The sequence below is a fragment of the Oncorhynchus tshawytscha genome, linkage group LG10, assembly GCF_018296145.1.
Source record: "Oncorhynchus tshawytscha isolate Ot180627B linkage group LG10, Otsh_v2.0, whole genome shotgun sequence".
NCBI lineage: Eukaryota > Metazoa > Chordata > Actinopteri > Salmoniformes > Salmonidae > Oncorhynchus > Oncorhynchus tshawytscha.
Genome location: NC_056438.1, coordinates 80,645,237 through 80,660,756, shown reverse-complemented (window position 1 = coordinate 80,660,756; position 15,520 = coordinate 80,645,237). Strand labels below are relative to the sequence as shown.

The 15,520-nt window shown below is 48.7% G+C and overlaps 1 protein-coding gene across 1 annotated transcript in view; it reads left to right on the top strand.

The window, feature by feature from the left end:
- LOC112222543 (receptor-type tyrosine-protein phosphatase mu-like) overlaps window positions 1–15,520 on the top strand; it is a 441,501-nt gene that overhangs the window by 312,611 nt on the left and 113,370 nt on the right. Inside the window, exon 18 of the mRNA XM_042329181.1 lies at window positions 887–1,098. Within this exon, the coding sequence (XP_042185115.1) occupies window positions 887–1,098 (212 nt within the window). The remainder of the gene's footprint in view (window positions 1–886; window positions 1,099–15,520) is intronic.

The window sequence follows — 15,520 nt, the reverse complement described above, 5'->3', positions numbered from 1 at the left end:
TCACCACCACATTCACTCATACTGCAACTCTACCATGTCACGGCTACGTACCAATATCCACACTAACATGCCACTTAGAATGTACGTACACCTGATAGCCTACCTGCTTTAAGTGGTAGTATGCTCGTATGGATATTGGAAACCTGGCCAATATCAGTCGATTACCATTATGCCTAGGGCCAGGAGTTACTCCTTGTCAGGGGGAAACTCCCGGTCCTATAGTATGTGACTCACATGACAGCACTATCTAGGCCTGTACGACAGCATTATCTAGGCCTTATGACAGCATTATCTAGGCCTGTACGACAGCGTTATCTGGGCCTTGTGACGGCATTATCTAGGCCTTATAACAGCATTGTCTAGACCTGTACGACAGCATTATCTAGGCTTTATGACAGCATTATCTAGGCCTTATGACAACATTATCTAGGCCTTATGTCATCATTACCTAGGCTTGTATGATAGCATTATCTAGGCCTGTATGACGGCATTATCTAGGCCTGTATGACGGCATTATCTAGGCCTGTATGACGGCATTATCTAGGTCTGTATTTATTATATAGGCCTTATGGCAGCTTTATGTAGACCTTATGAAAGCATTATGTAGGCCTTATGGCAGCCTTATCTAGGTCTGTAGGACAGCATTATCTAGACCTTATGACAGCATTATCTAGGCCTGTATGAAAGCATTATATAGGCCTTATGGCAGCTTTATGTAGACCTTACGACCACTATTATTTAGGCCTTACGACCATTATTCTGTAGGCATTATGACCACCCGTAAGGGTCATGAAGAGTTCACTCACTATCCTGACCTGCTGTACCTTCTTCTCCCCTGTCTCTGTGTGTGTTTGTGTCTGCCTGCCTGTCTGCCTGCTCTGTCCAGACGACAGCCAGACGCTGGGTGGTGGTGGTAGCTGCAGCGACACCAGTAGTCTGGTCCAGTCTCACGGCCACTCCCTGAGGAAGAGGGAGGGGACAGTAGACGCGCCCTACCAGACAGGCCAGCTCCACCCTGCTATCAGAGTAGCCGACCTGCTGCAGCACATCACGCAGATGAAGTGTGCGGAGGGATACGGCTTCAAGGAAGAGTACGAGGTGAGATAGAACGTCAACTTTTGACCTTTCAACTTTGACCTTTTCACCTCCCTCTCGTTGAATCTCTGTGAGCTCGTCCTTTATTCAAGTCGGAGTATGAAGACAGACAACAAACAAAAAAAACTCTTGACCTTTCAACTTTCACCTCTTACCCACTCTTAGAAAAAGACCCCTCTCACTGACACTCTCTCTTTATTTGAAACTGCACCCATCCGTCTTTCCTCCATCTTTTCTCCCTTCATTGAAGTAGTTAGCGATATAACTTGATTGGCCAGGTGAAAGATACTGTCTGTGTATGAGGTGAGACACACCCCCCCTTTGACCTTTCACCTTGACCTGACTGGATCAATTCCATTTCCCTCTTTCTTGTTGTCTGACGACCTACAATTCAGATTCAAGAAATGGACAATACATACTGTAGTTGTCAATACATGGTTCTTTTTAAGGCTTAAATTAGATCCAAATGGTAGCCTATTCCCTTTATAGTGCACTACAGGCCCTATGGTCAGAAGTAGTGCACTACAGGCCCTATGGTCAGAAGTAGTGCACTACAGGCCCTATGGTCAGAAGTAGTGCACTACAGGCCCTATGGTCAGAAGTAGTGCACTACAGGCCCTATGGTCAGAAGTAGTGCACTACAGGCCCTATGGTCAGAAGTAGTGCACTACAGGCCCTATGGTCAGAAGTAGTGCACTACAGGCCCTATGGGTCTTGGTCAGAAGTAGTGCACTACAGGCCCTATGGTCAGAAGTAGTGTACTACAGGCCCTATGGTCAGAAGTAGTGCACTACAGGCCCTATGGTCAGAAGTAGTGCACTACAGGCCCTATGGTCAGAAGTAGTGCACTACAGGCCCTACGGTCAGAAGTAGTGCACTACAGGCCCTATGGGTCTTGGTCAGAAGTAGTGCACTACAGGCCATATGTGTCCTGGTCAGAATTAGTGTACTACGGGCCCTATGGGTCCTGGTCAGAAGTAGTGCACTACAGGCCCTATGGGTCTTGGTCAGAAGTAGTGCACTACAGGCCCTATGGTCAGAAGTAGTGCACTACAGGCCCTATGGGTCTTGGTCAGAAGTAGTGCACTACAGGCCCTATGGTCAGAAGTAGTGCACTACAGGCCCTATGGTCAGAAGTAGTGCACTACAGGCCCTATGGTCAGAAGTAGTGCACTACAGGCCCTATGGTCAGAAGTAGTGCACTACAGGCCCTATGGGTCTTGGTCAGAAGTAGTGCACTACAGGCCCTATGGTCAGAAGTAGTGCACTACAGGCCCTATGGTCAGAAGTAGTGCACTACAGGCCCTATTGTCAGAAGTAGTGCACTGGTCATGGGTCCTGGAAGTAGTGCACTACAGGCCCTACAGGCCCTATGGGTCTTGGTCAAGTAGTGCACTACAGGCCCTATGGTCAGAAGTAGTGCACTGGGTCTTGGTCAGGCCCTATGGGTCTTGGTCAGAAGTAGTGCACTACAGGCCCTATGGGTCTTGGTCAGAAGTAGTGCACAGGCCCAGGCCCTTGGTCAGAAGTAGTGCACTACAGGCCCTATGGGTCTTGGTCAGAAGTAGTGCACTACAGGCCCTATGGTCTTGGTCAGAAGTAGTGCACTAGGCCCAGGCCCTACAGGCCCTATGGGTCTTGGTCAGAAGTAGTGCACTACAGGCCCTATGGGTCTTGGTCAGAAGTAGTGCACTACAGGCCCTATGGGTCTTGGTCAGAAGTAGTGCACTACAGGCCCTATGGTCTGGTCAGAAGTAGTGCACTACAGGCCCTATGGGTTCTGGTCAGAATTAGTGTACTACAGGCCCTATGGGTCTTGGTCAGAAGTAGTGCACTACAGGCCCTATGGGTCTTGGTCAGAAGTAGTTGGCCCTATGGTCAGAAGTAGTAGGTATGGTCAGAAGTAGTGCACTACAGGCCCTATGGGTCTTGGTCAGAAGTAGTGCACTACAGGCCCTATGGGTCTTGGTCAGAAGTACAGGCCCTATGGTCAGAAGTAGTGCACTACGGCCCTAGGTGGTCAGAAGTAGTGCACTACAGGCCCTATTGTCAGAAGTAGTGCACTACAGGCCCTATGGGTCCTGGTCAGAAGTAGTGCACTACAGGCCCTATGGGTTCTGGTCAGAATTAGTGTACTACAGGCCCTATGGGTCTTGGTCAGAAGTAGTGCACTACAGGCCCTATGGGTCTTGGTCAGAAGTAGTGCACTACAGGCCCTATGGGTCTTGGTCAGAAGTAGTGCACTACAGGCCCTATGGGTCTTGGTCAGAAGTAGTGCACTACAGGCCCTATGGGTCTTGGTCAGAAGTAGTGCACTACAGGCCCTATGGTCAGAAGTAGTGCACTACAGGCCCTATGGGTCTTGGTCAGAAGTAGTGCACTACAGGCCCTATGGTCAGAAGGGCACTACAGGCCCTGGTCTTGGAAGTAGTGCACTACAGGCCCTATGGGTCTTGGTCAGAAGTAGTGCACTACAGGCCCTATGGGTCTTGGTCAGAAGTAGTGCACTACAGGCCCTATGGTCAGAAGTTGTGCACTACAGGCCCTATGGGTCCTGGTCAGAAGTAGTGCACTACAGGCCCTATGGGTTCTGGTCAGAATTAGTGTACTACAGGCCCTATGGGTCTTGGTCAGAAGTAGTGCACTACAGGCCCTATGGGTCTTGGTCAGAAGTAGTGCACTACAGGCCCTATGGTCAGAAGTAGTGCACTACAGGCCCTATGGGTCCTGGTCAGAAGTAGTGCACTACAGGCCCTATGGTCAGAAGTAGTGCACTACAGGCCCTATGGTCAGAAGTAGTGCACTACAGGCCCTATGGTCAGAAGTAGTGCACTACAGGCACTATGGGTCTTGGTCAGAAGTAGTGCAGTACAGGCCCTATGGTCAGAAGTAGTGCACTATAAAGGGAATAGGATGTATTTTCTGACTTTATAATTTGAATAGCTGGTTCATCCAGCTGCTCCTCTTTAGTTCCCCTGATGGACAATGACGACCTGTTCCTGTTCCTGTTCCTGACTGTTCCTGACCGTTCCTGACTGTTCCTGTTCCTGACTGTTCCTGTTCCTGACTGCTCCTGTTCCTGACTGTTCCTGTTCCTGACTGTTCCTGTTCCTGACTGCTCCTGTTCCTGACTGTTCCTGTTCCTGACTGTTCCTGTTCCTGACTGTTCCTGTTACTGACTGTTCCTGACTGTTCCTGTTCCTGACTGTTCCTGACCGTTCCTGTTCCTGACTGTTCCTGTTCCTGACTGCTCCTGTTCCTGACTGTTCCTGTTCCTGACTGTTCCTTTTCCTGACTGCTCCTGTTCCTGACTGTTCCTGCTGCTGACTGTTCCTGTTCCTGACTGCTCCTGTTCCTGACTGTTCCTGCTGCTGACTGTTCCTGTTCCTGACTGCTCCTGTTCCTGACTGCTCCTGTTCCTGACTGTTCCTGTTCCTGACTGTTCCTGTTCCTGACTGTTCCTGTTCCTGACTGTTCCTGACTGTTCCTGTTCCTGACTGTTCCTGTTCCTGACTGTTCCTGTTCCTGACTGACTGTTCCTGACTGTTCCTGTTCCTGACTGTTCCTGACTGTTCCTGTTCCTGACTGCTCCTGTTCCTGACTGCTCCTGTTCCTGACTGTTCCTGACTGTTCCTGTTCCTGACTGTTCCACAGTCACAGATGGTTTTGTTGATTTCATCCTGGTCCTTTCGGTGGTAGACTGCCTCTTCTGCAGTCGTTTTGTTGTGTATCGTTGGGTTGTTGGTTCGGCACGAGCACACGTGTGTGTGTGTGTGTGTGTGTGTGTGTGTGTGTGTGTGTGTGTGTGTGTGTGTGTGTGTGTGTGTGTGTGTGTGTGTGTGTGTGTGAGTGTGTGAGTGTGGGTGTGTGTGAGTGAGTGTGGGTGTGTGTGTGTATTCTGTGCGGAACCACTCAGTGACGTCCGTCAGGAGACCTTCGGGAGTTTAAAACTGTGTGCCAAACCGTCTTTAGTTTGGTGTTTTTAACTCATTCAAGTCAAATTAAAACCCACTGTGAGTGACTGTCTCCCTCTCGTCACTAGGTCACACGACAGACACAGACGGACAGTTACTCTGACACCGTGTCTCTCTCTCTCTCTCCTCTCTCTCTCTCTCTCTCTCTCTCTCTCTCTCTCTGCTCCCTCTATCTCTGTCTCTGTCTCTGTCTCTCTCTCTCTCTGTCTCTCTCTCCTCCCTCTATCTCTGTCTCTGTCTCTCTCTCTCTCTTTGTCTCTCTCTCCCTCTCTCTCTGTCTCTCTCTCTCCTCTCTCTCTTGCTCTCTCTCTCTCTCTCTCTGACACCCAAACTAAAGATCTCTCCTCCTCCATCGAGTCGAGGAGCAAGGACCATCATTCTCATTTCCTGTCATTAGGCTAGCGGCTGGCTGGGCCTGGCAGAGATCCATCCTGCGTCTCTGTCCCTTAGCAGTCAGAGTGATGACGTGGTGTTAGAACCATTACAATGGTTCCTATCTCACCACGGTCCCCCCTCTATCATCTCATCTCCCAGGGATAGGATGGATGGATGGTGTGAGTGGTTTCTCTCTCTCTCTCTGTCCTCGGTCTCTCTCTCTCCTCTCTCTCTCCCTCTCCTCCCTCTCTCCTTCCTCTCTCTCTATCCCATTTCCCGCATCTCTCTCTCTGTGTGGGAGACATGTATCAGTAATTAACTCCCTGTTTTCCCCCAGAACAATTTCACTATAATCCCTGACAGTTAAATAACACAGCCTTCCTTCCCTTGCTCCCTACTGTTCTTTTCTGAGGCAGCCTCCCTCCGTAGCTCCCTACTGTTCTTTTCTGGGTCAGCCTCCCTCCGTAGCTCCCTACCTGCAGCAGCTGCTGCTAGGCTGTTATTTTATGGGTCAGCCTCCCTCCGTAGCTCCCTACCTGCAGCTAGGCTGTTCTTTTATGGGTCAGCCTCCCTCCGCAGCCCCCTACCTGCAGCAAGGCTGTTCTTTTATGGGTCAGCCTCCCTCCGTAGCTCCCTACCTGCAGCAAGGCTGTTCTTTTATGGGTCAGCCTCCCTCCGTAGCTCCCTACCTGCAGCAGCCAGTCTGTTTAGGGACTGGGGGCTGTAGAAGCTGTTTCTCTCTGCATCTCACTGCCCTGAGGGCCTGATCCATTATGGATGAAAGGTGTTTGGGTCCCAGCTCAGCACTGTGGAGACGCAGCAGAGACAGCCACAGAGTCAGTCACAAGGCACTGCAACAGTCAGACTGATTTTCTCCTCATTACTGTCCTGTCTATCTATTCTAACTGTCGTCCTCTACAGTCCAGACCCTCCTGTTCCTAAAGCCTGGAGATGCTACACAGAGTCAGTCACAAGGCACAGCGACTGACACATTGTCAGAGAGAGACAGAGAGTTACTGATTGACCCCCCCATTACCTTACTGCTGTTACCATCAGACAGAGAGTTACTGATTGACCCCCCTCATTACCTTACTGCTGTTACCATCAGACAGAGAGTTACTGATTGACCCCCCCATTACCTTACTGCTGTTACCGTCAGACAGAGAGTTACTGATTGACCCCCCATTACCTTACTGCTGTTACCATCAGACAGAGAGTTACTGATTGACCCCCATTACCTTACTGCTGTTACCGTCAGACAGAGAGTTACTGATTGACCCCCCCCATTACCTTACTGCTGTTACCATCAGACAGAGAGTTACTGATTGACCCCCATTACCTTACTGCTGTTACCATCAGACAGAGAGTTACTGATTGACCCCCCCATTACCTTACTGCTGTTACCATCAGACAGAGAGTTACTGATTGACCCCCCATTACCTTACTGCTGTTACCATCAGACAGAGAGTTACTGATTGACCCCCCATTACCTTACTGCTGTTACCATCAGACAGAGAGTTACTGATTGACCCCCCCACTACTTTAATCGTACTCTACCCCAAACCTACAGGACGGACAGGAGGGAAGAGTGGAGGACGACAACATTGTCACTTGGCTGAGAGCGATTAATTTGTGTGTCTCTGTTCCAATGCTGTCTTCATATTTATATTCGTACATCAATCTGTCAGGGGAAAATGCCTTTGTAAATATATTTTGAGGATGAGCTTTGGAGGCCAGTGCGTCTACCTATCTAAACTGTTCACTTATATTGTACTGTATCTCTCTCCGACTCCATGCCTTCTTACGTTAATCTATACGTATAACTTTGGATCAGATCAATGAGGTAAGATTATATTTTTGTTTTATTTGTGATTTTTTTTAATTTATTTTTTAAAACATTTTTTTTTAGATATGCAAGAGAATATAATTTGTTTGCATTGTGGAGGGCAGAATGAGGGTGGTGGTGCTTGTTGTGTATTGAAATGGTGAAACAAGCACACAGGTGGAGTCCCACGTTAAATCACGTGACTGTGTGAAACGGTTTTTTTTTTTTTGGGGGGGGTTCTCAAGACATTGAGATGTACAGTACATTACCCAACATTTATAAGGCTTTTGTAAAGCATTCGTAAACGCATAGATACTCATGGAAAAAAAACAATTGGTTCAAGTTTGACCAAAAGCATCTTCAAGCCTTATGGCAGCTGACATAACCTGACATAGGTAGACATAACCTGACATAGGTAGACATAACCTGACATAGGTAGACATAACCTGACATAACCTGACATAGGTAGACATAACCTGACATAGGTAGACATAACCTGACATATGTAGACATAACCTGACATAACCTGACATAGGTAGACATAACCTGACATAGGTAGACATAACCTGACATAGGTAGACATAACCTGACATAACCTGACATAGGTAGACATAACCTGACATAGGTAGACATAACCTGACAGAGGTAGACATAACCTGACATAGGTAGACATAACCTGACATAACCTGACATAGGTAGACATAACCTGACATAGGTAGACATAACCTGCCTTGAAGCAAAAACCAAACACCTTCTGAATGTTATACATACGATCAGATATTGTACATCGCTATGGGCCGGGTTCCCAGACCCAGATTTAAACCCAGTCGAGGACAACAACAACAACAAAACAAAACAAAACTTTTAATAGAGTCTGAATTTAACAGCGTTTTTTAAATCCAGGAGCAGTCGTAATCTTAATCTGGGGAATCGGTCCGACAGCACATGTCAGCTAGTATGTTGTATGCATGATGCTCATCAGTGAATGCTGCTTCCCTGTGAAGTGACTTTGTCACTATGAATGCTTTATAGATGCTTTATAGAGTCCTGTTTTGATATGTGACCCGTGACAGAGTAAGTATTGCATGCCCAAATTGTTCTGCACGCGTCGCACACTCTGTCAGCACTCTCGTACAGTAGGTTTTACTGTAGCGGTTCCCAAAGGTTCTCAGGGGAGGTTCTTAAGGAGAACCCAGACTAACCCAACAGAACTATTTTACCAGGGCCACGTTCCCCACAGACTAACCCAACAGAACTATTTTACCAGGGCCACGTTCCCCACAGACTAACCCAACAGAACTATTTTACCAGGGCCACGTTCCCCACAGACAGAACTATTTTACCAGGGCCACGTTCCCCACAGACTAACCCAGCAGAACTATTTTACCAGGGCCACGTTCCCCACAGACTAACCCAACAGAACTATTTTACCAGGGCCACGTTCCCCACAGACTAACCCAACAGAACTATTTTACCAGGGCCACGTTCCCCACAGACTAACCCAACAGAACTATCTTACCAGGGCCACGTTCCCCACAGACTAACCCAACAGAACTATTTTACCAGGGCCACGTTCCCCACAGACTAACCCAACAGAACTATTTTACCAGGGCCACGTTCCCAACAGACTAACCCAACAGAACTATTTTACCAGGGCCACGTTCCCCACCCCCAACAGACTAACCCAACAGAACTATTTTACCAGGGCCACGTTCCCCACAGACTAACCCAACAGAACTATCTTACCAGGGCCACGTTCCCCACAGACTAACCCAACAGAACTATTTTACCAGGGCCACGTTCCCCACAGACTAACCCAACAGAACTATTTTACCAGGGCCACGTTCCCCACAGACTAACCCAACAGAACTATTTTACCAGGGCCACGTTCCCCACAGACTAACCCAACAGAACTATTTTACCAGGGCCACGTTCCCCACAGACTAACCCAACCCAGAACTATTTTACCAGGGCCACGTTCCCCACAGACTAACCCAACAGAACTATTTTACCAGGGCCACGTTCCCCACAGACTAACCCAACAGAACTATTTTACCAGGGCCACGTTCCCCACAGACTAACCCAACAGAACTATTTTACCAGGGCCACGTTCCCCACAGACTAACCCAACAGAACTATTTTACCAGGGCCACGTTCCCCACAGACTAACCCAACAGAACTATTTTACCAGGGCCACGTTCCCCACAGACTAACCCAACAGAAGATTTTACTATTTTAACCCAACAGAACTATTTTACCAGGGCCACGTTCCCCACAGACTAACCCAACAGAACTATTTTACCAGGGCCACGTTCCCCACAGACTAACCCAACAGAACTATTTTACCAGGGCCACGTTCCCCCAGACTAACCCAACAGAACTATTTTACCAGACGTTCCCCACAGACTAACCCAACAGAACTATCTATTTTACCAGGGCCACGTTCAGACCCACAGACTAACCCAACAGAACTATCTTACCAGGGCCACGTTCCCCACAGACTAACCCAACAGAACTATTTTACCAGGGCCACGTTCCCCACAGACTAACCCAACAGAACTATTTTACCAGGGCCACGTTCCCCACAGACTAACCCAACAGAACTATTTTACCAGGGCCACGTTCCCCACAGACTAACCCAACAGAACTATTTTACCAGGGCCACGTTCCCCACAGACTAACCCAACAGAACTATTTTACCAGGGCCACGTTCCCCACAGACTAACCCAACAGAACTATTTTACCAGGGCCACGTTCCCCACAGACTAACCCAACAGAACTATCTTACCAGGGGTTCCCCACAGCCAGAACGTTTTACCAGGGCCACGTTCCCCACAGACTAACCCAACAGAACTATTTTACCAGGGCCACGTTCCCCACAGACTAACCCAACAGAACTATTTTACCAGGGCCACGTTCCCCACAGACTAACCCAACAGAACTAGAACTATTTTACCAGGGCCACAGAACTATTTTCCCCACAGACTAACCCAACAGAACTATTTTACCAGGGCCACGTTCCCCACAGACTAACCCAACAGAACTATTTTACCAGGGCCACGTTCCCCACAGACTAACCCAACAGAACTATTTTACCAGGGCCACGTTCCCCACAGACTAACCCAACAGAACTATCTTACCAGGGCCACGTTCCCCACAGACTAACCCAACAGAACTATTTTACCAGGGCCACGTTCCCCACAGACTAACCCAACAGAACTATTTTACCAGGGCCACGTTCCCCACAGACTAACCCAACAGAACTATTTTACCAGGGCCACGTTCCCCACAGACTAACCCACAGACTAACCCAACAGAACTATTTTACCAGGGCCACGTTCCCCACAGACTAACCCAACAGAACTATTTTACCAGGGCCACGTTCCCCACAGACTAACCCAACAGAACTATTTTACCAGGGCCACGTTCCCCACAGACTAACAGACTAACCCAACAGAACTATTTTACCAGGGCCACGTTCCCCCAGACTAACCTATTTTACCAACAGAACTATTTTACCAGGGGTTCCCCCAGACTAACCCAACAGAACTATTTTACCAGGGCCACGTTCCCCACAGACTAACCCAACAGAACTATTTTACCAGGGCCACGTTCCCCACAGACTAACCCAACAGAACTATTTTACCAGGGCCACGTTCCCCACAGACTATTTTAAGGGCCCGTTCCCCACAGACTAACCCAACAGAACTATTTTACCAGGGCCACGTTCCCCACAGACTAACCCAACAGACTAACCCAACAGAACTTTTACCAGGGCCACGTTCCCCACAGACTAACCCAACAGAACTATTTTACCAGGGCCACGTTCCCCACAGACTAACCCAACAGAACTATTTTACCAGGGCCACGTTCCCCACAGACTAACCCAACAGAACTATTTTACCAGGGCCACGTTCCCCACAGACTAACCCAACAGAACTATTTTACCAGGGCCACGTTCCCCACAGACTAACCCAACAGAACTATTTTACCAGGGCCACGTTCCCCACAGACTAACCCAACAGAACTATTTTACCAGGGCCACGTTCCCCACAGACTAACCCAACAGAACTATTTTACCAGGGCCACGTTCAGAACCCACAGACTAACCCAACAGAACTATTTTACCTAACCCAGGGCCACGTTTCCCCACAGACTAACCCACGTTCCCCACAGACTAACCCAACAGAACTATATTTTACCAGGGCCACGTTCCCCACAGATTTTACCAACCCAACAGAACCAACAGAATTTTACCAGGGCCACGTTCCCCACAGACTAACCCAACAGAACTATTTTACCAGGGGTTCCCCACAGCCAACAGAACTATTTTACCAGGGCCACAGACTAACCCAACAGAACTATCTTACCAGGGCCACGTTCCCCACAGACTAACCCAACAACAGAACTATTTTACCAGGGCCACGTTCCCCACAGACTAACCCAACAGAACTATTTTACCAGGGCCACGTTCCCCACAGACTAACCCAACAGAACTATTTTACCAGGGCCACGTTCCCCACAGACTAACCCAACAGAACTATTTTACCAGGGCCACGTTCCCCACAGACTAACCCAACAGAACTATTTTACCAGGGCCACGTTCCCCACAGACTAACCCAACAGAACTATTTTACCAGGGCCACGTTCCCCACAGACTAACCCAACAGAACTATTTTACCAGGGCCACGTTCCACCCACAGACTAACCCAACAGAACTATTTTACCAGGGCCACGTTCCCCACAGACTAACCCAACAGAACTATTTTACCAGGGCCACGTTCCCCACAGACTAACCCAACAGAAGACCAACAGACTAACCCAACAGAACTATTTTACCAGGGCCACGTTCCCCACAGACTAACCCAACAGAACTATTTTACCAGGGCCACGTTCCCCACAGACTAACCCAACAGAACTATTTTACCAGGGCCACGTTCCCCACAGACTAACCCAACAGAACTATTTTACCAGGGCCACGTTCCCCACAGACTAACCCAACAGAACTATTTTACCAGGGCCCCGTTCCCCACAGACCAACCCAACAGAACTATTTTACCAGGGCCACGTTCCCCACAGACTAACCCAACAGAACTATTTTACCAGGGCCACGTTCCCCACAGACTAACCCAACAGAACTATTTTACCAGGGCCACGTTCCCCACAGACTAACCCAACAGAACTATTTTACCAGGGCCACGTTCCCCACAGACTAACCCAACAGAACTATTTTACCAGGGCCACGTTCCCCACAGACTAACCCAACAGAACCATCTTGATCATTTTACTTTGTATTTGTTCTTTTTTGCTTTCTCCCTTTTACTTAATAGTAAAATATGTATCTTGAAAAAGAATGTTCCGTAGGACAATCCTCTCCTGTGGAATAACGATATACTAGTTTATTATTATTATATACTAGTTTATTATTATTATTATTATTATTTTTTATGCAGCTCATCTGAAAACCCCACAAATTAATTCTCGCCAACCCGAAGGAGTCTCCTTTCCTTTCCTCTCCTTTCCTTTCCTCAAGTTGGGAATTGATGAATTAATACAAAAAGGAGGGGGACGGGAGGGGACGGGGGGGTCACTAAATTATTCCACTTTTCTCTTCTGTTCTCTCTCTGCTTTTTATTCTTTCATACTTCCCAGTAACCATATTGCCGTTCTGTTGTCACTTGACTGTAGCCTCCACATAATGAGTGTGTGTTTAAAGTGTTAGCATTCACACTGGTTTCTGAGTCCCAAATGGCTCCCTAATTACCTTTATAGTGCCCTCCTTTTGACCAGAGCCTATAGAACCCTATTCCCTTTATAGTGCACTGCTTTTGGCCAGAGCCTATAGAACCCTATTCCCTTTATAGTGCCCTACTTTTGACTACTTTGGCCTTGGTCAAATGTAGTGCACGATATAGGGATAGGGTGCGATTTAGGGGAGTACCCAGTGTTATGATTACTCATGCAGTCACAGACAGGAACAGGAAGTAAGACAAAGCTGGGTAATGGGATATTGTAAATAGACAATTAAAAAGTAGAGTATAACTGACAATTAAAAAGTAGAATATAACTGCAGTGGTACACAATCCCACGGACGCAACCGATGAAGAGGAGAAAGACAACTAAAGCAGCTGCAGAAACATTTTTTTATGTTTCCTGTTTCCTGTTTCCTGTTCTACTTGTCCTACTGTTTATAAAGACTCTTGTCTGCCCTCCATAGTCTCTCTCTCCTTCTCTCTTTTTATCCGTCAATATTGACTACCATGTCTTTTTCAACACTGGGTTGTAGTTGTGTCAAGCTGGCTGTATGTCAATACACATGGGAAACTGTTTAGCGTAAAAACCCAGCAGCGTTGCAGTTCTTGACACAAACCGGTACGCCTTGGCACCTACTACCATACCCTCGTTCAAAGGCACTTTTAATATTTTGTCTTGCCCATACACCCTCTGAATGGCACACATACACAATCCATGTCTCAACTGTCTCAAGGCTTAAACATCCATCTTTAAATCCGTCTCCTCCCCTTCATCTACACTGATTGAAGTGGATTTAACAAGAGACATCAATAAGGGATCATAGCTTTCACCCGGATTCACCTGGTCAGTCTATGTCATGGGAAGAGCAGGTGTTCCTAATGTTTTCGTCCAGTGTATGTTAGGAAGCATTACATGGATATTAAACCCTTTATAATTCAGTGACAATCAGAGAGGATGACATTGGGCTGCTATCATCACGTCCTCTCCCCTCCTCTCCCAAGATGCACTTCTGTGAGGAAATCTCCCTCTTAGTCCATCTAGAAGATACATATCTATCTTGGTTTGTATCACGTTTCAGACAACGTCGAAGTAACAACAGTTTATTAATCCAACCTGGGCAGGCAAAAGACAGGTCGAGGGCAGGGTCAGGGCAGGCAGGGTCAGGGTCAGGGCAGGGTCAGGGCAGGGTCAGGGCAGGGTCAGGGTCAGGTCAGGTCAGGGCAGGGTCAGGGCAGGGTCAGGGTCAGGGCAGGGTCAGGGCAGGGTCAGGGTCAGGGTCAGGGCAGGGTCAGGGCAGGGTCAGGACAGGGTCAGGGTCAGGGCAGGGTTAGGGCAGGGTCAAGGTCAGGGTCAGGGTCAGGGCAGGGTCAGGGTCAGGGTCAGGGCAGGGTCAGGACAGGGTCGGGTCAGGGTCAGGGCAGGGTCAGGGTCAGGGCAGGGTCAGGGCAGGGTCAGGGGTCAGTTATCCAGATAGGTGGGGCAAAGGTACGGGACTGCAGGCAGGGTCAGGGTCAGGGCACGCAGGGGTCAGTAATCCAGATAGGTGGGCCAAAGGTACAGGACTGCAGGCAGGGTTAGGGTCAGGGTAGGGTCAAGGTCAGGGCAGGGTCAGGGCCCGGGCACGCAGGGGTCAGTAATCCAGATAGGTGGTGCAAAGGTACAGGACAGCAGTCAGGGTCAGGGCACGCAGGGTCAGTAATCCAAATAGGTGGGGCAAAGGTACAGGACAGCAGTAAAGGATATGGCAGGGTCAGGGAAGGGTCAGGGTCAGGGCACGCAGGGGTCAGTAATCCATAGGTGGGGCAAAGGTACAGGACAGCAGTAAAGGTCATGGCAGGGTCAGGGCAGGGTCAGGGTCAGGGCACGCAGGGGTCAGTAATCCAGATAGGTGGGGCAAAAGTACAGGACAGCAGTAAAGGTCATGGCAGGGTCAGGTCAGGGTCAGGGCACGCAGGCGTCAGTAATCCAGATAGCTGGGGCAAAGGTACAGGACAGCAGTAAAGGTCATGGCAGGGTCTGGGCATGGTCAGGGTCAGGGCACGCAGGGGTCAGTAATCCAGATAGCTGGGGCAAAGGTACAGGACAGCAGGCAGGGTCAGGGTCAGGGTAGGGTCAAGGTCAGGTCAGGGCAGGGTCAGGGTGAGGGCAGGCAGAAAAGGTCAAAACCCGGGAAAACAGGAACAATCGAGAGACAGGAATAGAAGTAAAAAGGCTGGTTTGACGAAACAAAATGAACTGGCAATAGAAAAACAGAGAACACGGGTATAAATACACAGGGGATAACGGAGAAGATGGGCGACACCTGGAGGGGGGTGGAGACAAGCACAAGGACAGGTGAAACAGATCAGGGTGTGACAGTTTGACTGGCCCCATGAAGACAGGGACATATTTTTACAATATTAAAGCTGTTTCTCAGAGAGACATGTAGTGTCCCAAATGGCACCCTATGCCATATTTAGTGCACTAGGTCCCCATAGATCCCTGGTCAAAAGTAGTG